This window comes from Salmo salar, chromosome 12 (assembly GCF_965601325.2).
Source record: "Salmo salar chromosome 12, fSalSal1, whole genome shotgun sequence".
NCBI lineage: Eukaryota > Metazoa > Chordata > Actinopteri > Salmoniformes > Salmonidae > Salmo > Salmo salar.
The window spans coordinates 36,315,702-36,341,308 of record NC_138302.1 but is presented as its reverse complement, the minus strand read 5'-3'; the positions used below and the strand labels follow the sequence as shown (position 1 = coordinate 36,341,308).

The following is a 25,607-nucleotide window of genomic DNA, read 5'->3' as shown; positions in this document are numbered from 1 at the left end:
TTATAATGAGCTTGGGAGCCATCAGTTGGCCTTACAGACAGGTGTGGGATCAGTCTTAGAATGAATAGAGAAAATACACGTATTGATTATGATCCAAAAAGAATAATGCTGTCTTACCTTCCACGTAGGGTCCATCTTTTGGGTGCTCCCTCACCCTCAGGTTGTAGGTTTGGGTAGACTTCCTCCTGAGCAGGTCCCTGACACGTTCATTGTAGATCTCCAGGTAGCTGATGACATTGAGAGGATAAAAAAGGTCCTTCAGAGGTCAAGTTTAGCCTGATGACATCTACCAATTATTATTATGGACTCTTTTTGTCATCTCTTGGATGAGGTACGAATTGCTGAAACGTCTATTGATCATGTGCAATCACTTTTTATTATATTTAAAAAGTGTTCATTGAGCCACCATTGAAAAGGAAAGATTCACCCATTTTGAATGTTAAATCGTTTTTGTGCATCTCTGAGCGATGTTCTATCGATTCCCGCGGTCATTTAATGTTTTCATGTGTATTGGACCGATTGCAGTTCAAACAGGTAGAAACACAGCCAGTGTATGATGAGTTTCGCATCATATGATGCAAAACGCATCACACCAGCTGTGACAACGTGTTATAATCTTGAAAACTTAATTGCTGACATGCTCAACATTTTGGGACAGTATCAACAGTAGACTAATGCGACAAATCCCAAAATATTGTTTGAGTGGATTATTCCTTTAAGCTTCTTAATGAATTCTTCCAAAAATTCCAGGGAATGACAATGAACACAGTTTTCTTACCTGACCTCGGTGCGGAAGGAGGCCTCATCCCAACGAGTCATCCCAGCAATCCGGCTGAACAGACCCTCACATATCCGTGGAATGAGACCAGCATCTCCCTGATGAAAAATAAATCCATAGAGCAAACACTTAATCAAACGCAGATGTTAAGTTCACGATAAGTCTGACAACGATTGACCCCTGTTCAGTGGCCGACTGGACTGAGGAAACCTGTTGATATGTTACAGAACAGTTCTTAAAAATAATCCAGTACAGGAAGACTCTAAACATGTCACGTTTGGCTTTAGTCTTTCTCCAAAACAAGAGTCCACAGAGAAAATTGACACTATGAACCTTGTACTTTCCCCTAATCACTTTTCCCTAGACTTGTGAAAGCAAAACTGGACTGTCGGAGCCCTCGTTCATTACTGTGATATTTGCTTAGGGTCTCCACGATTGATTGAAGTCCCAATAGTCTGATAACAAAAAACAGCCTTGTTGAGTAAACAATTGTTGTTGAAAGTTCCAGAAATGTCATGAACAAAGTAGACCCGATTCCTTATCTCCATGTCATGCATGATCGTTGTACATTGTGCAGTACCAGTCAAAAGTTTGGACACACCTACTCATTCAAGGGATTTTCTTTATTTTTCCTATTTTCCAGTCTTGAAGGAGTTCCTACATATGCTGAGCACTTGTTGACTGCTTTTCCTTCACTTTGCGGTCCAACTCATCCCAAACCATCTCAATTGGGTTGAAGTCGGGTGATTGTGGAGGCCAGGTCATCTGATTCACCACTCTCCTTCTTGGTCAAATAGCCCTTACACAGCCTGGAGGTGTGCTTTGGGTCATTATCCTGTTGAAAAACAAATGATAGTGGGACTAAGTGCAAACCAGATAGGATGGCGCATCGCTGCAGAATGTTGTGGTAGCCATGCTGGTTAAGTGTGTCTTGAATTCTAAATAAATCACTGACAGTGTCACCAGCAAAGCACCACCACACCACCTCCTCCTCCTCCATGCTTCACGGTGGGAAATACACATGCGGAGATCATCAGTTCACCTACTCTGCGTCTCACAAAGACACTGCGGTTGGAACCAAAAATCTCAAATTTGGACATATCAGACCAAAGGACAGATTTCCACCAGTCTAATGTCCATTGCTCGTGTTTCTTGGCCAAAGCAAGTCTCTTCTTATTGGTGTCCTTTAGTAGTGGTTTCTTCCCAGCAATTCGACCATGAAGGCCTGATTCACGCAGTGTCCTCTGAACAGTTGATGTTGAGATGTGTCTGTTACTTGAACTCTGAAGCATTTATTTGCCCTGCAATCTGAGGTGCAGTTAACTCTAATGAACATATCCTCTGCAGCAGATCTGGGTATTCCTTTCCTGTGGCGGTCCACATGAGAGACAGTTTCATCATAGTTCTTGATGGATTTTGCAACTGCATTTGAAGAAACCTTCAAAGTTCTTTAAATGTTTCATATGGACTGACCTTTGTGTCGTAAAGTAATGATGGACTGTCGTTTCTCTTTGCTCATTTGAGCTGTTCTTGCCATAATATGGACTTGGTGTTTTACCAAATAGGGCTCCTCTGTATACCCCCCCTACCTTGTCACAACACAACTGATTGGCTGAAACTCATTAAGGAAAATAATTCCACAAATTAACTTTTAAGAAGGTACACATGTTAATTGAAATGTATTCCAGGTGACTACCTTATGAAGCTGGTTGAAAGAATGCCAAGAGTGTGCAAAGCTGTCATCAAGGCAAAGGGTGGCTACTTTGAAGAATCTCAAATATATTTTGATTTGTTTAACACTTTTTTTTGGTTACTACATGATTCCATAGGTGTTATTTCATAGTTGATGTCGTCAGTATTATTCTACAATGTAGAAAATAGTAAAAATAAAGAAAACCCCTGGAATGAGTAGTGGTCCAAACTTTTGACTTGTACTGTATATTTAAACATTCCACAACGTTGTGCCCTGCTGAACACAGCCCAGTCTTTGATTTGGGAATCAAGGGCCTGTATTCATAAAGCGTCTCAGAGTAGGAGTGCTTTTTAGATAATTATGAATAAGATTATATAGACAAGGGGGACCTGATCCTAGATCAGCACTCCTACTCCGATATGTTTTATGAACACAGGACGAGAAAGGGAATGTTCATCTCACTGGATTTCCCATCATGGTGTAGGACTTCCCCGAGCCGGTCTGGCCGTAGGCGAAGATGCAGGCGTTATAGCCTTGGAACGCAGCCTTGAGGACATCTGATCCCAGGTCTTTGAACACCTACAAAGGAAGAGGGCAAACATGGGCTTGTTCAAAAAGGGGAAATGTTCAGAGCTTTGGCAAATTGGAATGTAGCGGATATGATTCACAATGACAGGGACTCATTTGTTCCAAACAGTACATTTAGATCTGAATGGTCCGTAAGGTTGCGACCTCCTGAACAGGCCCCAGATCTAACTGTCTAAAACAGATCTCACTGTAAACAGTCAGTGAAAGAAACTAGCCAATGCAGCACAAACTCAAAAATATGGAATTTATGCATGCATAATTTTAACACATTTATAACAGTTAACTCATAGGCTGTGTTGCTGTTGATACTGCACTAACATGATGCCAGGGGTGAGAGTAAGCCGGTAAGGTCCAGGGGGTACACTGTACCGGTTGAACATGAGCCTATCACAATAATTAAAACAAAGATTCCAAGAAAACTGTAGGCCACTACAATATGATTTATCATTACTGCATGTCGCCCACATGAGAAATTAGCAAATGGACTTGAAAACGTGTGGAATACGCTCCAAAATGCGATGCGGTTGGGCAATAACACATTTTGCAAAGACAGAAGAGTGGCTGTGACCGAGATGCACGTGGACAGTGGACGCATCAATTCAGGCTACAAGTGTAAGCCTGATCAAAAACAATTACTGAATGTCATTCATTACATGTCATTCATGGTGTTTTGTTACAGATGTCCCTTTCCATTATTCTAATGGCGGGTACACAGTTCACAGTATGCATTCAGGAATCATTTTAGAGTGGCGGAACGTGTGCAGGTAACCAGGCTTTCATCCGATTGTTTGATAATCAGATGAAAACATAATGACTGGTTATGTTAATGCCACATTAAAAATAAATACATTCAAATGAAACAACAGGTCTTTCCCATTAGGCCCACAGAGATCTTAACAGGGATTATATAAGTAAATCTGTTTAGGCCTCCACATGTGAGAAGGTACTGTACCAGAAATGAAATCTACTTTGACCCCTGTATGATGAAATATTATGATAAAAAAATAAAAGAAAGTTGCACAACAGTAATTCATATCTTATGTCTGAGGCTTGTGAGTCAACATGTAGACTAGACTAACAGAACATTAGTAAACGGTTTTGACTCAATAAAACTTCCATCCGTAACAAAAATGTCCTACAAGTTTTAAAAAATGAAATGACCCCTGAACAGAGGCAAATGTAAGCTGCTTTGACTATAACCTGATTTGGACAACAACAAAAACGTGAAAAAAACAACAACAAAAAACAACAGAAAGTGTTAGTACAGATCACGTTTTCAGACCAAAATATGACATTTACCTTTTCTTGAGAGACAAAGGTGTTGCTTTTACTGTCGGCGGAGTCATAGGAGAAGTCATAGGTGAAGGTCTTTTTTCTCTCCCTCATCGAATCGCCGGTAATGCCATCTGGTATCTAATGAAATACAACAAAATAGGCTGAAATATACTCTAAACACAAAGCGGAGTGCAATTGTATTTATTTAACCTTTATTTAACTAGGCAAGTCAATTAAGAACAAATTCTTATTTACAATGACGGCCTACCCCGTCCGAACCCTAATCTGGACGACGCTCGGCCAATTGTGCGCCGCCCTTTGGGACTCCCAATCACAGCCGGTTGTGATACAGTCTGGAATCGAACCAGGGTCTGTAGTGACGCCACTAGCACTGAGACCGCTGCGACACTCAGGAGCCCCGGACACGAGGCATGTTCACTGATCATATGTTAAGACCAAATAATTAAATAATGTATTAAATTAACTGATGAAATAGAACTAGTATTAAAAATAATATTCAATAACACTTTATGCTAAACATCTGCCAAACAGAAAGAAAAACAGGCCTAGCTAATTAATTGATTATTATTGTAGAAAGGCTGTTTAAAACTTAAAATTACCCTCAAGTTTGTAATGGTGGTCTTGTCCCCTTTTATTTCAATTATGTTTTTGGCAGTCAAATCCTTCTCCCTGTAAAATTAAAAACATAAAACAGGTTAACACTTCCAAATAATTAAGCTTTCCCTTTCTGAGCCAAACCATGATGCAACAGAGACAGTGAACCAATAAAGGAGCATCAGTAAGAAAATTATTACTTTCAGGTTGTACCAAATTGCAGTACTTTGTGATTCACAAATTCGACCAACAAGAAAAGGTACCCGTTACATTAGCAACAATAGACAACATAGTAAACAAATTTACTGTGACTAATTGATCTAGAATGTTGGGCATTGTTATCTTTGTAGAAGACTACATTCTCTCTAAGATGGGGCCGTCTGGGGTCTGGAAGAATGCCCCAACTGAATCCTCTCAGTTCTTATTTGCTTAATTGATCACTAGAAGTCTGGAGGAAATGTTTCTTGGTATGACTCTTCCTAGTCCCTCTGTGGAAGTATTCAGTTCAAGCTTTAATTATTAGTGGCCTTTCCAGTAAGACATACTGGAATGAAATAAAACCGTACATTCTACTGCCGAACAGATTACCATCAACACGATGCCAACTGGACCAGATTATACTCCGGGCTGATTGGTCAAAAAATGTGTGAAAGGTTACTTCCTTCAGAATCCTTCCTTGTTTTTCTACAGGTGCATAGTGCATCTTACTTATTTGGCATCTGTACATCATATTTCACACACACACACACACACATTTAACATAGGTGTGTAGAGTAAGTGGCAGGGTGGTTGTCTTCTGTCATGCAGCTATGCATGTATCCTATTTAGTGTTGGAAATAGTTTGTCAGAAAAGTATTAAGGCGTCCCATAATCCCTGGGTGGCTGCCAATACTAACTCCCAATACCGGACACAGCACAGCCATGGTAGCTCTAGTTCAACCTCTTCATGTTTGTTTTGTCGGTTAAACTTGTTCACCCGTCACCTCGCCAGCTGTCTGCCACCTAAAATAATGTTTGTGTGCTTATTGGTGGATTAGCAAGAGCAAGTGGTGGGCACCGTGTTCCTTTGAGTGTGGTTGGCATGTACATCCCAAATGCTGTATCCCTTTACATTTTGGAAGAGACAGTTGTGGCAACGTCAGTGTTTGTTATGACACATATATTAAGCAGTTTTCCTGCAACATGGCCAGTCATATGATGCCAGACAAATTAGAGTGCATTAAACTGTTAGAAGTTCGAACTGGTTACAATATATCACAGTGAACCAGTGTCCAGCCGGTCGCCTCTCTTAAAATAAAACAACATAACCATTAGTAACAATAATAGCGTAATTTGGCCGTTTTTGTTTGTTTAGCATGTTTTTTGCTTTACTTACCGTCTGTTCATAGGCCTGAGCCGGACAGCTACCCGCACCGATGCCATTGCACATCCCCTTTCTGTCTGCTTCACCGGCTACTAGATCCAGTTGTCCTTGAAAGGCACAGTCCAATCGTGTTAAGAACAAATAAATGTGGCAAGCGCGTTTCAGTATCTTGAGTCTGTGTCCAGTTCCCTCTGTACCTCAAGACCGGTTGCACAAGGTTACTTTGAAAAGAAGAGCGCTAGCTACTTGTGCTCCCTCCTGAGACTTGAGCGTGCACTTTATATCAGCCTGCTATCATTGCCGTCACAGAAAAATAATCAAACTCAACTCACAAAGTGTCATCAGCTAGTAAATCACAAAGCTGATACGAGTACTCAGAGAGGACAAAATACATTCGTGGGGAAAATTGTTACACTCCTGTACAGACGATGGCGGTAGAGAACTCTTTCTTGATTAACCGAAGAAGAATCAGGAACCAGCGCGCACACATTTACTTCCTGTGTTTTCTGGAAAGTGTGTAGAGAGAGGTGAGCTCTAACAGTCAGTTTATCTGCAATCAGTTTTGTTTGCACACATACATGTTGATCTGTTTAATCTGTACATGTGTCTGCTCAGTAGCACCAGCTATCAGTTCGAGGTGATGAAGCTTATTAGAAATGTTAACTAGCTAGCGTGCCTCACAGTTTCATTTACTGTACTAACTAGCCAGTAGTAGCTACAGCTAGCTAGCAAGCTAACCTACCCAGCTAATGTGGCGATGTTTTTGTTTTGTTGTTGTTCCAGGTGAAAGGGGACAGTTGTTAATCATGGATATTCGACCAAACCACACCATTTACATCAATAATGTAAATGATAAGATCAAGAAGGATGGTAAGAATCACAGTGCATCATTGATCCAAGATCATGTAGCTAGCTACAGCGTTCCCTCAGAGCTAGATAGCAATTTATCCTCTTGTACTGGAGCTGTACTACGTTTACATATATGTATTTGTCTGTGTCGATGGTCTATAAGTAACAACAGTGAAGTAACATGTGTTGTTGTTGCCTTCTAGAACTGAAGCGGTCACTCTATGCCCTGTTCTCTCAGTTTGGGCAAGTCATGGACATTGTTGCCATGAAAACCATGAAGATGAGAGGGCAGGCGTTTGTGGTGTTCAAAGAGCTAGCATCAGCTACGAACGCACTGCGTCAACTTCAAGGATTTCCTTTCTACAATAAGCCTATGGTAAGTTATTACTTAGTAGTTGTGTATGTCATTTCCACAAATGATAGTAGTACAGGGTGGTATTCATTGCCGTATATCAGCAAAACTTTTCGCGCCTTAGCAGCAAAACATTTTGCAATGAAAACGGGAGTTTCAGACACTTCCTCCGCTTTTCGGTCTGTTTTCTACCATTTGGTTTCTAGTGAATACGACCCAGGTCAGTGCTCGGCGTACATCTCATTGTACTTGTCTCTTGTTTTCAGCGCATTCAGTATGCTAAGACAGACTCTGAGGTGATCTCCAAAATCAGAGGCACATTTGGGGACAAGGACAAGAAGAAGGATAGGAAGAAGAAGGCTCAAGATCAAGTGGCCAATGTGGCCAAGAAACCAGCACTGGTGAGACAAGTATATCAAATGTTATTTGTCACATGTGCCGAATACAACAGGTGTGGATCTTACAGTGAAATGCTTACTTACAAGCCCTTAACCAGCAATGCAGTTTTAAGAAAAATAAGTGTTACGTAAAAAATAGATAAGTGAAAAATAAAAGTAACAAATAAGTAAAGAGCAGCAGTAAAATAACAGTGGCGAGGCTATATACAGGGGGTACCGGTACAGAGTCAATGTGCGAGGGCACTGGTTAGTTGAGGTAATGTAGAGGTAAAATCACTATGCATAGATAATAATCAGAGAGTAGCAGCAGAGTAAAAGGGAGAGGGGGGCAATGCAAATAGTCTGGGTAGCCATTTGATTAGGTGTTCAAGACTCTTATGGCTTTGGGGTAGAAGCTGTTAAGAAGCCTTTTGGACCTAGACTTGGCGTTCTGGTACCGCTTGCCGTGCGGTAGCAGAGAGAACAGTCTATGACTAGGGTGGCTGGAGTCTTTGACAATTTTTAGGGCCTTCCTCTGACCGCCTGGTATAGAGGTCCTGGATGGCAGGAAGCTTGGCCCCAGTGATGTACTGGGCCATACCCACTACCCTCTGTAGTGCCCTGCGGTCGGAGGCCGAGCAGTCGCCATACCAGGCAGTGATGCAACCAGTCAGGATGCTCTTGATGGTGCAGCTGTAGAACCTTTTGAGGATCTGAGGACCCATGCCAAATCTTTTCAGTCTCCTGCGGGGGAATAGGCTTTATCGTGCCCTCTTCACAACTGTCTTGCTGTGTTTGGACCATGATAGTTTGTTGATGTGGACACCAAGGAACTTGAAGCTCTCGACCTGCTTCACTACAGCCCTGTCAATGAGAATGGGGGTGTGCTCATCCTCCTTTTCCTGTAGTCCACAATCATCTACTTTGTCTTGATCACGTTGAAGGAGAGGTTATTATCCTGGCACCACACGGCCAGGTCTCTGACCTCCTCCCTATAGGCTGTCTCATCGTTGTCGGTGATCAGGCCTACCACTGTTGTCACTGTTGGAGTCGTGTCTGGCCATGCACGCATGGGTGAACAGGTAGTACAGGAGGGGACTGAGCACGCACCCCTGGGGGGGGCCCCCAGTGTTGAGGATCAGTGTGGCGGATGTGTTGTTACCGACCCTTACCACCCGGGGGTGGCCCGTCATGAAGTCCAGGATCCAGTTGCAGAGGGAGGTGTTTAGTCCCAGGGTCCTTAGCTTAGTAATGAGCTTTTGAGGGCACTGTGGTGTTGAACGTTGAGCTGTAGTTAATGAATAGCATTCTCACGTAGGCGTTCCTTTTGTCCTGGTGAGAAATGGCAGTGTGGAGTACAATAGAGATTGCATCATGTGGATCTGCTAGGGTGGTATGCAAATTGGAGTGGTTCTAGGGTTTCTGGGATAATGGTGTTGATGTGAGCCATGACCAGCCTTTCAAAGCACTTCATGGTTACAGACGTGAGTGCTACGGGTCGATAGTCATTTAGGCAGGTTACCTTAGTGTTCTTGGGCACAGGGACTATGGTGGTCTGCTTGAAACATGTTGGTATTACAGACTCAGTCAGGGACAGGTTAAATGTCAGTGAAGACACTTGCCAGTTGGTCAGCGCATGCTCAGAGTACACGTCCTGGTAATCCATCTGGCCCTACGGCCTTGTGAATGTTGATCTGTTTAAAGGTCTTACTCACATCGGCTATGGAGAGCGTGATCACACAGTTGTCCTGAACAGCTGATGCTCTCATTCATGTTTCGGTGTTGCTTGCCTTGAAGCGAGCATAAAGTAATTTGGCTCGTCTGGTAGGCTCGTATCACTGGGCACCTCTCGGCTGTGCTTCCCTTTGTAGTCTGTAATAGTTTGCAAGCCCTGCCCCATCTGACGAGCGTCAGAGCTGGTGTAGTATGACCCAATCTTAGTCCTGTGTTGACGCTTTGCCTATTTGATGGTTCGTCAGAGGGCATAGTGGGATTTCTTATAAGCTTCCGGGTTAGAGTCCCGCTCCTTGAAGCGGCAGCTCTACTCTTTATCTCAGTGCGGCTGTTGCCTGTAATCCATGGCTTCTTGTTGGGGTATACGCTACAGTCACTGTGGGGATGACGTCATCAATGCACTTATTGATGAAGCCAGTGACTGGTGTGGTGTACTCCTCAATACCATAGGAAGAATCCCAGAACATATTCCAGTCTGTGCTAGTAAAACAGTCCTGTAGCTTAGCATCTGCTTCATCTGACCACTTTATTATTGACTGAGTCACTGGGTCTTCTTGTATGAGTTTTTGCTTGTAAGCAGGAATCGGGATAGAATTATGGTCAAATTTGCCAAATGGAGGGCGAGGGAGAGCTTTGTAAGCATCTCTGCGTGTGGAGTAAAGGTGGTCTAGTTTGTTGTTTCTTCCCCTGGTTGCACATTTAACATGCTGGTAGAAATCAGTTAAAATGGATTTTAGTTTCCCTGCATTAAAGTCCCAGGGCCACTAGGGGCGCCGCCTCTGGATGAGCGTTTTCCTGTTTGCTTGTAGCCGTATACAGCTCATTGAGTGCGGTCTTAGTGCCAGCATCGGCACACAGGCTACATGAATGCTTCCCAGATGGCATCCAATTCCCTATACTATATATTATAGTCAATCTTTTTGACCAGAGCATACTATATATTATAGTCAATCTTTTTGACCAGAGCCTATATGCCATCCTGTACGCTTTTGAATGTAGTCAGTCATTTTACTCCAACGTGATTTTCATAACTTGTTTATCTTTTATCTTAACAGGGATCAGCCAGCACAAACAACGTTCCAACAACCATGCAGGTAAGCCTTTCTAGCCCTAAGTATAATAACCTAGAATGTTAAGTGAACTTGTTCTTTTCCCTTTTGCTCAGTAAACTCCGCCTCACATACGTGGCGTTGCGAGTGTACCTACGACTACATCAAGTCGGTATCAGTCAATATTTGTACCTTGTACCTGTGTTCTTTTCTTTAGGTGCTGCCACCTGTAGTTTATGATAAAAAAAACTGCATTTTATGTGACGTCTGTCAAATTGCTCTGTGTAATCCACTGTTTTCCAATAGAATATGAAGTTGGTGACTTCAAACATGCACTACCACGCGTTGCTTCTAGAAATGATTTGATGCTAACAGTGTACCTGTGCTTGTCCTGATTGTTATAGAGTTGTCAGTGGGAGTTGTAATCCATAGTTTTTGATAAGAAATTGCATTCTTTGCATCTCCTGCCCCCCCAAAATAATCAGCTGTGCAGTGATGTGGCTGCTCCTTCTCCGTTAACAAACAGCTCCCTTGGCGGAGGTCGCGTAAAATAACGCTGTTTTCCAAAAAAAACGACGGATTGCAGCATCCAAAGAATAGAACATAGTTACACAGGAGAAACATGGGTACAAGGTACGCATTTAAAGTATCGACTGATACGACTGTAAAAGAGGGTACACTCCGCCGACACTCATCGCAACTCAACTCCATTGAGATGTATAATGGGGTTGTGTTTACTCAGCAAATGTCCCTTCTGAGTGACTAAATCACTTGGGATGATGGACTCTCTCTTTAATAAGCACAATGTTGCAATGCCTTGTATTCTTGCAAAAATCTCTACTCTCACTACTTTAGGAACATTTTACTGTTTGACGCGCCCTGTTTGGATAAACGGTTGGAGTGCTACAGATAGTCTGGTCTGCTTATTGACTAAGCTGTAAAAAATGCTTTATATGAAGGTTTTGTGACAATTAGACTGATTTCTTTTGTCTTTTTAGGTTCCAGACAATCCACCCAACTACATTTTATTCCTTAATAACCTGCCAGAGGAAACTAATGAAATGATGCTCTCCATGCTGTTCAATCAGTGAGTATTGAATGATCTTGTTGTCAAATGAGTAAACTAGCCTAGATGCCTGATTTTTGCATTCATTCAACTTTGGCAGCAATTGTTATTGAGTCTGGCTCATGAACCTGTGAAATATACAGTAGTAGCTTTATATCAGGGTTTCTTAAACTATGGGTCGGAGCCCTGAGCGTGTGAGAGAGGTGGGTTGTGAGGTATAATGGAGGACGATTTGGGTCACAAGTGGACAGCCAATTTGTCATTTGGGTCTCGAGTTGAAAACGTTTAAGCACCTCTGCTTTATATTTTTCACACTTCACCATTGCCAGGTGGTGAAGCCTTTGATATATTATATTTTGCAGCATGGCAACTGGGGCTCTGTTCAAGACGGTCCGAAACTATAGAACTTTCAGATAGAAATGCGTTGTGTAGAACAACCCTGTTTGTCTGCCATGTAGAAAAGGGAGATCACGTCAGCTCTATTCATGACATTTCTGTTTTCTGAACATTTCCTTTCTCTCAATACACCCATGATTTAAATTTGTATTTATTTTTTCTCCTCGTAGATTCCCTGGTTTCAAAGAGGTGCGACTCGTCCCTGGCAAACACGACATCTCCTTTGTAGAGTTTGAGAGCGAGGGCCAGGCGGGAGTGGCCAAAGATGCACTGCAGGGCTTCCGGATTACGGCCCAATGCGCCATGAAGATCACTTATGCAAAGAAGTAGTTCCCACGATGACTTCACTGGACAGGGGACACATATTGGACTCTGGGTTAGAGATTGGTTGGACCCCCTGATTTTTTTTTTCTTCCCCCCTTCGTTTTTATGCATCGACTGTGGAATCTCCCAGGAGTTTTCCTAGTTTTTTTTGACTGATTTCTGTGCAGTCGCTGTGAGGTGGAGTGTGAAGAGAATCCTCTAAACATCGTCTCTATTTTATATGGCGCAGTAATAAAGGACTTTTGTGTAACTGTGGTGCCTCAGATGCTTCCTCTGACATGTTCCAAATTTATAGCCCTGGTCCTGAAGGCCTCAAAAGGACAGTTGGTGATTCTAGATTCAAGCCCAATAACATGTAAAAATGTAGTGTCATGACATCCTTACTCTCTGAAAACATGAATGTGAAATTGTTTTCTTTGCAAATTCACATTGGGGATGCTAATCATTGGTCCAGTGATCAAGTGGGCAAATTGTTATAGTTCCCATCCCAGTCACGTAAAAATGGTCAGATTTGCCTAATGGAGGGCGAGGGAGAGCTTTGTACGCGTCTCTGTGTATGGAGTAAAGGTGGTCAAAAAATTTTCCCCCCTCTGGTTGCACATTTAACATGCTGGTAGAAATGAGGTAGAACGGATTTAAGTTTCCCTGCATTAAAGTCCCAGTGCCACTAGGAGCGCTGCCACTAGGATGGGTGTTTTCCTGCTTATGGCCGTATACAGCTCATTGAGTGCAGTCTTAGTGCCAGCATAGGCTATATGTCTTATGGTCAGATTGACCTGAATACAGTTATTACAGCTCAATTTAAACTTCGGAAACCCCTCTTGCCAGTTCTGCTGTTGGGTTTAGCATCTGGGCTCTCCTGCAGTCATTAGCCCAAAACAATACTTAAAAGTGGCTGGATTGACTTCCTAACTTTGAATTGGAGGTTAATACAAAGCTATTGGATCAGCATTCCCAACAATAGTAAATTCGCTACCATTCATTCAGACTGTTCAATCTATTCGGATCTAGCACTGTCTGCCTGCCTTCGTAATACTTCAGCATCTCAACTGACAGACACATCAATAATAGTGTGTACGAATATATAGTCAGAACACAACGTATTGATCAGATGTCTGATGAAAGCTTGTGCATTCAATGGGTTCAGCAATTTCCAAATGAACAATTATACCTTTGTCATCAAGTTGTATATGTTCCCTGGAGCAATGGAGAGAAGGGTAAAATGAGAAACAGATTTATCTCCCAAAGATTTATAAAATGTGATGGCGTCACAACGAGTCCAGATGTTCACTGCTTTTGAAAATCGCATGCTGTGATAAAGTGCCTCGTGAAGATAGGACACATTTTCCATTGGGAGGGGGAATCTCTGGTAAATGGACCAACTGGTTTAAGATAAGATACTGTATGTGTGCATCCCAAATGGTACCCTATTCTCGTATTTAGTGCTGGCACCCTATTCCCATAGGGCTCCAGTCAAAAGTAGTGCACTTTTTGGGTAATAGTGTGCCATTTAGGACGTGTGTCTGGATATTGATCTGCTCCACTTCTAACTGGTCTGCTTGAGCTGTAGTACTATATTCTGCTCTATATTAGCACTGACTGGCATCAAAGAGAGCCATTTCCCCTAAGCTAGTCCTCAACACGTGCCCCAATGTTTTACTGTCAGGGTATTTTACCAGGCAGGTACCACACAAACATACACACTCAGTTGTTGGCTCAAAGTGCAGGTCAAGATAGGTTGCAGTCACAGTGACCGATGGTTTGGGTCCCACACACACACTCCTCCACTAAGGGACTCTGGATTTCCTCCCACACATACCTACACTGAGTGTACGAAACATTAGGAACACCAACTAATATTGAGTTGCACACCCTTTTGCCCTCAAGGGCATAGATTCTATAAGGTGTCCATCTTGACTCCAATGCTTCCCACAGTTGGCTGGAATACCTTTGGGTGGTGGACCATTCTTGATACACACGAGAAACTGGTGAGCGTTAAAAACCCAGCAGTGTTGCAGTCCTTGACACACTCAAACCGGTGTGCCGGTGTACTTTCCCATTCACAATCTGAATGGCACACATACACACTTCATGTCTCAAGGCTTAAAAATCCTCCCCTTCATCTACACTGATTGAAGTGGGTTGAAATGAATAAGGGATTATAGCTTTCACCTGGTCAGTCTATATCATGGAAGAGTAAAGAGTTCCTAATGTTTTGTAAACTCAGTGTATATTATCTAACCCTCTATACCTATAACATCTATATATTCTGATAAAGGAGGTTGTGGATCCGGGGACTGTTGTCGTGTGCGAGACCTGGAGAGGCCTACAAACCACAGTCTCACACCCACTGTGAAATTTGGTGGCGGATCGGTGATGATCTGGGGGTGCTTCAGCAAGGCTGGAATCGGGCAGATTTGTCTTTGTGAAGGACGCATGAATCAAGCCACGTACAAGGTTATCCTGGAAGAAAACTTGCTTCCTTCTGTTCTGACAATGATCCCCAACTCTGAGGATTGGTTTTTCCAGCAGGACAATGCTCCATGCCACACAGCCAGGTCAATCAAGGTGTGGATGGAGGACCACCAGATCAAGACCCTGTCATGGCCAGCCCAATCTCCAGACCGGAACCCCATTGAAAACCTCTGGAATGTGATCAAGAGGAAGATGGATGGTCACAACCATCAAACAAAGCCGAGCTGTTTGAATTTTTGGGCCAGGAGTGGCATATAGTCACCCAACATCAGTGTGAAAGACTGGTGGAGAGCATGCCAAGACACATGAAAGCTGTGATTGAAAATCGGGTTATTCCACCAAATATTGATATCTGAACTCTTCCTAAGTTAAAACCTTAGTATTGTGTTGTTTAAAAATGAATATGAACTTATTTTCTTTGCATTATTTGAGGTCTGACAATACTGCATATTTTTTTTGTTATTTTGACCAGTTGTCATTTTCTGCAAATAAATGCTCTAAATGACAATATTTTTTATTGGAATTTGGGAGAAATGTTTTCAGTAGTTTATAGAATAAAACAAACATTTTCATTTTACCCAAACACATACCTATAAATAGTAAAACCAGAGAAAAGGATACTTTTGCAGTGTTCTCAATTTTTTCCAGAGCTGTGTATATTGTTAAATTATATTTCCACACTATGAGGTCGAAATAACACTCTGAAATTGTGAAAATGATCATAATGCCCTTTCTGTGTAAGAGCTATTTGAAGAGTAAAAAAGCCTGGAATTTCAGCCTGTTTAGGTGGGATGGAGTGTTTGGCCCGCAGCATTACGTCACAAGGCGATCTGATTATAATAGAACAATTACTATTCCTATGTTATTTGCATATATCCTCCTACACTGCTGCTGGCCCTGCTCGGTCATATTGATATTTCATTCCTGTTGGCAGTGTGCAGAGTTAGGCTACCAAATACTAAACTATTTCTGGAGTTACTTCCTACAATAATCTGTATTCAAATTTGACAGTGTGAATGTAATTTCAGTTTGTCTCCAAATTCTAAACGGTAGCCTCAGGTAGATATTTTCTTCAAAAGTTCTAAGATTAGAATTGATACAAATGTCATTTGCTAGAGTTGCGACTAATATTACTGGCTTGCTAAAGTTCATACTAACTCTCCCGACTCAATTACTGAAAGGCCTTCCTTGGTAGTCTCCCCGAAAAACAGCATCCACAGGCTTGCAGCTTGTGCAGAACAGAGCTGCCAAGGTCCTCACGGGAACCCAGAGATCTGCCCACATCACCCCCATTCTAGCCTCTCTCCACTGGCTACCCATCCAATTCAGAATCAACTTCAAAATCCTCCTGTTAGTCTTCAAATCCCTTAATGCTTCTGGTCCCCAATACCTCAGTGAACTCCTCAGCCCCAAACAGTCTTCACGTTCACTCAAAGACACGCCTAAAAACTGTGTCTCCCCACCCCTACAGGCCCCAGACCACCACTGGCTTTAAGTCTGAACTCAAGAAACACTTCTTCAAACTGGCTTTCGCTTAATGTGATCTATGTCGTGGTATCTGTTGTTGCTCTTATACATTATTTTCAAGTTATATTGTTTTGTCCTTGTGACCGCCCTTATTATTTTCTGTATTTTGTATAGTACTAGACCGCTAGCTCTCTTTTCATTTCTGGTGTTTTTAGCCCTATATTAAAGCTTTTTGATTTTAATGGTTACTCTCAATGTAAAGAGCTTTGCGATTTACGTCCGTAAAGGAAAAGCGCTCAACAAATGTAATTTATTATAACTTTCTATTGTTGATACAATATGTAATTGGGTAGAGTTGTTACAAATGTAGGCTAGCTTTGGGTGAAGGGAGAGCTAATCGCCTATGCAGTAGCCTACCTATCTAGATGGTAGCCTAAAAAACTAGATGTTCATTTATAGCTCAGATGTTTTTCACAAAGATTAGACGAGATCACGCATTACAGCTTAGCAAATGATGTTGTGTTCCCTATTTCCACTGTTTCACCCAACACATCCAGTACATTGCACGTAGATCACAGTTTGGCCTGTAGTTTATCATAGGTGCCTCTTACTTACATTGTAAATAGTGCTGGTTGGTATATTATGAAGATTTGGATACAGGGTTAATGATACCTAATGTAGACAATTTATGAACTAGTGAGTAACCTGAATACCTCAATCATAATTATCATACATTAATAACGGCAGAAGTGTTCCAAAATTACTGGAATATAACACGTTTTTGATAGCATCATCATCAATTCTTGTCAAACACATTTTTTGGGGGCGGGGGCTAAATCTTTATTAATTGTGTCATTTTCGTGTGTGTGTGTGTGTGTGTGTGTGTGTGTGTGTGTGTACAGGCACAATACACACATTTGTATAATTTCATAGTTAGCTCGCATCCACCCATGGGCTGCCACTTAAAAATAATCCTTTTTTTTTTTTTAAGTACGCAAATACAAAGCATTGATCACCATGATCATACCACAGAGCCAAAAAGTCACCTCCCACCCCATTCCCCCAACATGTCTCCATCCCCCTAGCAACTTGGGTCGCTTGTCAGTCCAATTTAAAATATATATATATATTATAGACATCAGTCCTTTGGGGAGCCCAGATCATTTATTTATAAATTCCCTCATTGGATGGTTCGGTAGTTGGGTTTCCCAAAGAACTCCATAAGCTGACTCAAGTTGTAAATATAGAAAAAGGAGTTGCCTGGTAATGTGGATATGCATTTCAAATCTTGGAATATTCTCAAACCATTACTGTCCACGATATAAGCAAGGGTACGGATTTCACATTTGGACCATTGGGGGGATGCAAAAGGCCGCCCTCCAAATTGCAAGGCATTATTGTGAAATATTGGAGTATGGGCATGCCATTTTGATTGCCAGTTACATTGTTTTTCAATTTTGCACCAAATACAGATTGTGTGAGCAATAAAAGGACCGAAGCGTAGTTGACATTGTTTAAGGGATATACAGTGCATTCAGAAAGTATTCAGACCCCTTGACTTTTTCCACATTTTGTTACGTTACAGCCTTATTCTAAAATTGATCAAATATTTTTTTCCCTTCAATCTACACACAATACTACATAATGATAAATCAAAAACAGGTTTGCAGAAATGTTTGCAAATAAAAAAAATGAAATGTTACATTTACATAAGGATTCAGAGCCTTTACTCAGTATTTTGTTGAAGCACCTTTGGCAGAAATTACAGCCTCGAGTCTTCTTGGGTATGACGCTACAAACTTGGCACAACTGTATTTGGGGAGTTTCTCCCATTTTTGCCTGCAGATCCTCTCAAGCTCTGTCAGATTGGATGGGGAGCGTTGGTGCACAGCTATTTTCAGGTCTCTCCAGAAATGTTCGATCAGGTTCAAGTCCGGGCTCTGGCTGGGCCACTCAAGGACATTCAGAGACTTGTCCTGAAGCCACTTCTGCATTGTCTTGGCTGTGTGCTTAGGGTCGTTGTCCTGTTGAAAGGTGAACCTTTGCCCCAGAGGTCCTGAGCACTCTAGAGCAGGTTTTTACTCAAGGATCTCACTGTACATTGCTCCTTTCATCTTTCCCTCGATCCTAACCAGTCTCCCAGAACATGCCGCTGAAAAACATCCCCAGAGAATGATGCTGCCACCACCATGCTTCACCGTAGGGATGGTGCCAGATTTTCTCCAGATGTGACACTTGGCATTCAGGCCAAAGAGTTCAATCTTGGTTTCATCAGACCAGAGAATCTTGTTTCTCATGGTCTGAGAGTCTTTAGGTGTCTTTTGGCAAACTCCAAGCGGACTGTCATGTGCCTTTTACTGAAGAGTGGCTTCCGTCTGGCCACTCTACCATAAAGGCCTGATTGGTGGAAAGCTGCAGAGATGGTTGTCCTTAAATCTGGAAGGTTTTCCCATCTCCACAGAGGAACTCTGGAGCTCTGTCAGAGTGACCATCAGGGCCCTTCTCCCCCAATTGCTCAGTTTGGCCAGGCGGCCAGCTCTAGGAAGAGTCTTTGTGGTTCCAAACTTCTTCTATTTAAGAATGATGGAGGCCACTGTGTTCTTGGGGACTTTCAATGCTGCAGACATTTGTTGTTTTTGGTACCCTTCACCAGATCTTTGCCTCGACACAATCCTGTCTCAGAGCTCTATGGGCAATTCCTTTGACCTCGTGGCTTGGTTTTTGCTCTGACATGCACTGTCGACTGTGGGACCTTATATAGACAGGTGTGTGCCTTTCCAAATGATGTCCAATCAATTGAATTTACCACAGGTGGACTCCAATCAAGTTGTAGAAACATATTAAGGATGATCAATGGAAACAGGAAGCACCTGAGCTCAATTTCAAGTCTCATAGCAAAGGGTCTGAATACTTATGTAAATAAGGTATTTCTGTTTTTTATTTGCAATACATTTGCAAAAAATTCTAAAAGCCTGTTTTGCTTTGTCATTATGGGGTATTGTGTGTAGATTGAGGGGGGAAATGATTTAATCCATTTTAGAGTAACAAAATATGGAAAAAGGAAGGGGTCTGAATCCTTTCCTCATGCACTGTATGTACATACAACTAGGAATAAAGTGACAGATAATAAACGGTAGCATCAGCGTATGTGATGAGTCAAAAACGTTAAATGCAGATAGTCCGGGTTACTATTTGGTTAACTATTTAGCAGTCTTCTGGCTTGGGGGAAAAAGCTGCTCTAGGTCCAGTGACTGCTCATGATACATGCCTGCAAACATAGGCTGGAAACCTTTGAACATGAGTGTGACAGTTATTCTGCTTTTATCACATCAATTTACTTATTTTCATTTCACTCCAAGTTGTACCAAAAGCCAGTCGAAACGAAGTTTTGCAAGTGCCATCAAGCTGTTGAGTTCCCTCCAAAATGGTGAAGTCAGATAGCATTGCTAGCTGCATGCTATAGGATATGTAGGAAAATTAATCATGACCAAAAAAAGGTGGAAAGCAACTATCTCCTGTTCCACAAACTTAACCTAGATAAGAAAATCACCTTACTGTCATCACAGAAAGCACATTTAATGTATGAATAGGAATATACATCATTATCCAGGGTAACTTTATCCAGATATAGCCCGTGGTTCACTCCAGACCTGACTGCCCTTGACCAGCACAAAAACATCCTGTGGCGTACGACATTAACATCGAATAGCCCCCGCGATATGCATATTTTCAGGGAAGTTAGGAACCAATATACAAAGGCAGTTAGGAAAGCAAAGGCTAGCTTTTTCAAACAGAAATTTGCATCCTGCAGCACAAACTCCAAAAAGTTCTCGGACACTGTAAAGTCCATGGAGAATAACAGCACCTCCTCCTAGCTGCCCACTGCACTGAGGCTAGGAAACACTGTCACCACCTATAAATCCACAATTATTGAGAATTTCAATAAGCATTTTTCTACGGCTGGCCATGCTTTCCACCTGGCCACCCCTACCCTGGTCAACAGCCCTGCACCCCCCACAGAAACTTGCCCAAGCCTCCCCATTTCTCCTTCACCCAAATCCAGATAGCTGATGTTCTGAAAGAGCTGCAAAATCTGGACCCCTACAAATCAACAGGGCTAGACAATCTGGACCCTCTCTTTCTAAAATTATCAGCTGAAATTGTTGCAACCCCTATTACTAGCCTATTCAACCTCTCTTTCGTTTCGTCTGAGATCCACAAAGATTGGAAATCTGCCGCGGTCATCCCCCTCTTCAAAGGGGGAGACACTAGACCCAAACTGCTACAGACCTATATCTATCCTATCCTGCCTTTCTAAGGTCTTCGAAAGCCAAGTTAACAAACAGATCACCAACCATTTTGAATCCCACCGTACCTTGTCCTCTATCCACCTGGTTTCCGAGCTGGTCATGGGTGCACCTCAGCCACGCTCAAGGTCCTAAATGATATCATAATCTCCATCGATAAGAGACAATACTGGGCAGCTGTATTCATTGACCTGGCCAATGCTTTCGACTCTGTCAATCACCACATTCTTATCGGCAGACTCAATAGCCTTGGCTTCTCAAATGACTGACTCGCCTGGTTCACCAACTACTTCTCAGACAGAGTTCAGTGTGTCAAATCGGAGGGCCTGTTGTCCGGACCTCTGGCAGTCTCTATGGGGGTGCCACAGGGTTCAATTCTCGGGCCGACTCTTTTCTCTGTATACATCAATTATGTCGCTTTTGCTGCTGGTGATTCTCTGATCCACCTTTACGCAGACGACACCATTCTGTATACCTCTGGCCCTTCTTTGGACACTGTGTTAACAAACCTCCAGACGAGCTTCAATGCCATACAACACTCCTTCCATGGCCTCCAACTGCTCTTAAATGCAAGTAAAACTAAATGCATGCTCTTCAACCGATCGCTGCCCGCACCTGCCCGCCCGTCTAGCATCACTACTCTGGACGGTTCTGACTTAAAATATGTGGACAACTACAAATATCTAGGTGTCTGGTTAGACTGTAAACTCTCTTTCCAGACTCACATTAAGCATCTCCAATCCAAAATTAAATCTAGAATTGGCTTCCTATTTCGCAACAAAGCATCCTTCACTCATGCTGCCAAACATACCCTCGTAAAACTGACTACCCTGCCGATCCTTGACTTCGGTGATGTTATTTACAAAATAGCCTCCAACACTCTACTCAGCAAATTGGATGCAGTCTATCACAGTGCCATCCATTTTGTCACCAAAGCCCCATACACTACCTACCACTGTGACCTGTATGCTCTCGTTGGCTGGCCCTCGCTTCATATTTGTCGCCAAACCCACTGGCTCCAGGTCATCTATAAGTCTTTGCTAGGTAAAACTCCGCCTTATCTCAGCTCACTGGTCACCATAGCAGCACCCACCCGTAGCATGCACTCCAGCAGGTATATTTCACTGGTCACCCCCAAAGCCAATTCCTCCTTTGGCCGCTTTTCCTTCCAGTTCAATGACTGGAACGAATTGCAAAAATCACTGAAGCTTGAGACTCATATCTCCATCACTAACTTTAAGCACCAGCTGTCGGAGCAGCTCACAGATCACTGCACCTGTACATAGCCCATCTGTAAATAGCCCATCCAACTACCTCATCCCCATACTGTTACATTTTGTTTTTGCTCCTTTGCACCCCAGTATCTCTACTTGCACATTCATCTTCTGCACATCTATCACTCCAGTGTTTAAATTGCTAAATTGTAATTATTTTGCCACTATGGCCTATTTATTGCCTTACCTCCCTTATCTTACCTCATCCTGTAGGTTCATGCTCTACAACATTCGCAGAGTACGACCCTGCCTCACACAGGAAGCGGCGCAGGTCCTAATCCAGGCACTTGTCATCTCCCGTCTGGATTACTGCAACTCGCTGTTGGCGGGGCTCCTTGCCTGTGCCATTAAACCCCTACAACTCATCCAGAACGCCGCAGCCCGTCTGGTGTTCAACCTTCCCAAGTTCTCTCACGTCACCCCACTCCTCCGCACACTCCACTGGCTTCCAGTTGAGCTCGCATCTGCTACAAGACCATGGTGCTTGCCTACATAGCTGTGAAGGGAACGGCACCTCCGTACCTTCAGGCTCTGATCAGTCCCTACACCCAAAGAAGGGCACTGCGTTCATCCACCTCTGGCCTGCTGGCCCCCCTACCTCTGCGGAAGCACAGTTCCCGCTCAGCCCAGTCAAAACTGTTCGCTGCTCTGGCACCCCAATGGTGGAACAAGCTCCCTCACGACACCAGGACAGCGGAGTCAATCACCACCTTCTGTAGACACCTGAAACCCCACCTCTTTAAGGAATACCTGGGATTGGATTAAGTAATCCTTCTAACCCCCCCCCCCCCCAAAAGATATAGATGTACTATTGTAAAGTGGTTGTTCCACTGGAGATCATAAGGTGAATGCACCAATTTGTAAGTCGCTCTGGATAAGAGCGTCTGCTAAATGACGTAAATGTAAATGTAAATTTGCACACACTGTACATAGACTTTTTTCTATTGTGTTATTGACTGTATGTTTGTTCATTCCATGTGTAACTCTGTGTTGTTGTTTTTGTCGCACTGCTTTGCTTTATCTTGGCCAGGTCGCAGTTGTAAATGAGAACTTGTTCTCAACTAGCTTACCTAGTTAAATAAAGGGGAAATAAAAAAAATCGAAACTAAGATGATATAGCACTGACAAACAGCCATGTTGTGTGGTAACATAACATTCCCAGTGAAGTAAGAGTAATTGAGCAAAACCAATGGGTTTCCCACCAAAATCCATCACCTGCTTTTAGTTAGTCCTATCACACTGCCCTTCTCGAATAATATGGGAGGAAGTTACTTGGACAAGGCAACGTGCTCCTATTAATCATTGCTGACCTGCCCAACTAGGTAAACATTGATATTTAATTTCCCATCATCTCAAAATGCTAAACCATTTCCAAATTCCCCATTATTGCTATGTGCAGTGTTTGGTAGGAAGCCAAGAGACTGTAAGCTCCATAATATCATTTCAGGTTTGGGATATGAATAATTTGCCCTAGTTAACAGTCCCATCAATCAAGTTCTACATTGTGACAGATTTTCCAAGAACATCCAAGATCATTCAATAACCTCAGAGATCACTTGGTCTTTCCAACTCCCTGGCATATAAAGCTTGACATAAAACACCTTGACACTCATAACTCAAACCTTCCAACTGGTTTCTTTGCATCGTCTGTCTTTTCCTTGTGTTCCCAGGTACATGGCCATCGTCCACCCTATGAAGCCTCGCATGAAGTACCAGACGGCCTACAGCCTGATCCTGGGCGTGTAGATCATACCCATCGTCATCTCCATCCCCTCTGCCTACTTTGCTTCTGAGACCACATACCCGCACATCTCCAGTCAGAGCCACAAGACCGTCTGCGCTCAGATCTGGCCCGTGGGATCACCAGCTCTACTACCACTCCTACTTCCTCTTCGCCCTGGAGTTTGCCGGGCACGTGGCCGTCAAGGCCCTGTGCTACGCCAGGATCTTGCGGGAGCTGTGGTTCAAGAGCGTGCCTGGCTTCCAGACAGAACAGATCCGGAAGCGGCTGCACAGACGCGGAGGACGGTGGCGGTGCTGGCTGCCTACGTGCTCTGCTGGGCGCCGTACTACGGCTTCATACTGGTGCGGGACTTCCACCCCACACTGATCTCCAGGGACAGAAACTCCCTGGTGGCCTTCTACATTATCGAGTGCACTGCCATGAGCAACGGGGTCATCAACACGTTGTTTCGTGAGCGTCCGCAACAACGTCAAGTGCATGCGGACAGTGACCAGGCTGCTCTGGAAGTCTGTCAAATGTGCAGCGGAACGACGGCGGATAAGCACACCTCGTCTTTACGCATGACAGAGGATGTAGAGTGCACACGCCTGAGATAGAGGCCTGATCCTGAGATAATCGACACTATCGAAAGGTAGAACCACCACTTGTCCAAGTAGATTCTGGCATGTTGCACACTTTTCCCGTTCTTTAAGAGCCAAAAGGGTGAGATATAAGATTGAGTCAAAGGAACGATTTGGCGTTGGACAAGAGGTCCAGACTGTTGACACAGAGTAGGGCTGAACTGTGCTGCTCGAGTGACAGCCGGCGGGGCTTTGTATGTGGGAAACAGCCACGAGAGAGATGACGGAGTAAACTATAAAAACGGACATTACACGCAGCTGAGTGACGTTTCAAAATATTGCATGTTTCTGCGATACGGACATTGCACATGTCAATATTGCGATTTTGATGTGAATTTGATGCATTGTCCTGCCACGTTGATAACTTAGTTCCTACTAGTACAATGCCTCACATTGTCACTGCTATCATGGAGGCCATTTTGAAAAAAACGTGAAAGTTTAATGGAATTAGAATTTCTTCACAATGTGGAATCACTCACGAGGAGGGCATTAGACTTTGAAAGGATTTTTCTCCGTATTTATTCAAGAGGCTTGATTTGATGAAATCCTGGAGGTTACTAAACAAACAAGTTATTTCAGGTGGTTATTTCAAGTCTCTATGTCTTACAATAAATAATTTATCAGTTTATAGTGCTTTCTAATACACATTTGTATATGAAATATTCAAGATAGTTTTTAAATAATAAGAGCACTCTCGATTCTAATTTTAAAAAAAATTATAATCAAAGACAAACTAGCAGACTTATCGAATCGAAGAATCTAAAATAGAATTGTGGCGTGGGGCTAGCTAGACAATTAACAGTTAGGTTAAATCAATTAAGACGTGCTTTCTTGTTTGACACTATTTTATTTACTTTAATTTCACGTTGTATTCGTTGCATGTAACAAATAAAATTTGATTTGACAATGGCCATCAGAGGAGTCACACTGTAAAGCCTGGCATTTGACAGGAGGAGTGAGATCGGGAGGAAATAACCGCTGCAAGTTGGTGCTGGTCCCAGATCAGCTTCAAAAGCATGGGAGGATCTTTTTGGTGACATCGTCACTGCTTCTTTCGCTATCAATTAGTTCCTCAGTTTTCATCCGTAATGTCAAATAAATGGCTGAAAGAAATTCACTAATGATAATCTGTTCAAGTAGAGGGTGAAGTAAAAATTGAAATCACCAGGTTCATATTGGCGTTGAAATTCCTCAGGCTACTTTGAGTTCTCACAGCTACCTTTTGGGATCTCAAGAATGATGATAACTATAAACCATTAGG

The 25,607-nt window shown here is 42.8% G+C and overlaps 3 protein-coding genes across 19 annotated transcripts in view; 2 read left to right on the top strand and 1 right to left on the bottom strand.

The window, feature by feature from the left end:
* Nucleotides 1-6,682, bottom strand: part of LOC106564840 (kinesin-like protein KIF16B) — a 36,008-nt gene extending 29,326 nt beyond the window's left edge. For 5 of the 17 annotated variants that reach the window (XM_014131288.3, XM_014131289.3, XM_014131290.3 and 2 more), the window contains exons 1-6: nt 6,325-6,682; nt 4,955-5,024; nt 4,359-4,472; nt 2,934-3,050; nt 779-876; nt 118-227 (exon numbers count right to left, since the gene is read on the bottom strand). In XM_014131288.3, coding sequence (XP_013986763.3) covers nt 118-227; nt 779-876; nt 2,934-3,050; nt 4,359-4,472; nt 4,955-5,024; nt 6,325-6,371 — 556 coding nt within the window. In that variant the 5' untranslated portion in view covers nt 6,372-6,682. The remainder of the gene's footprint in view (nt 1-117; nt 228-778; nt 877-2,933; nt 3,051-4,358; nt 4,473-4,954; nt 5,025-6,324) is intronic. The other 12 variants (XM_014131293.3, XM_082958883.1, XM_082958884.1 and 9 more) reach the window with 5 other exon arrangements.
* A 413-nt stretch (nt 6,683-7,095) lies between these two features.
* On the top strand, nt 7,096-12,707 carry snrpb2 (small nuclear ribonucleoprotein polypeptide B2; the record flags this gene model as incomplete). The annotated part of the gene is given in 6 exon segments (NM_001146377.1): nt 7,096-7,182; nt 7,365-7,537; nt 7,780-7,914; nt 10,680-10,718; nt 11,672-11,760; nt 12,306-12,707. Coding segments are annotated over 6 exon segments (660 nt in total). The 3' UTR covers nt 12,466-12,707.
* A 10,901-nt stretch (nt 12,708-23,608) lies between these two features.
* prokr1a (prokineticin receptor 1a) lies at nt 23,609-25,522 on the top strand (the record flags this gene model as incomplete). The annotated part of the gene is given in 5 exon segments (XM_014131524.3): nt 23,609-23,839; nt 23,841-23,997; nt 24,000-24,168; nt 24,170-24,234; nt 24,237-25,522. Coding segments are annotated over 5 exon segments (708 nt in total), but the record flags the coding sequence as incomplete, so codon positions are not given.
* Nucleotides 25,523-25,607: the final 85 nt, after the last annotated feature.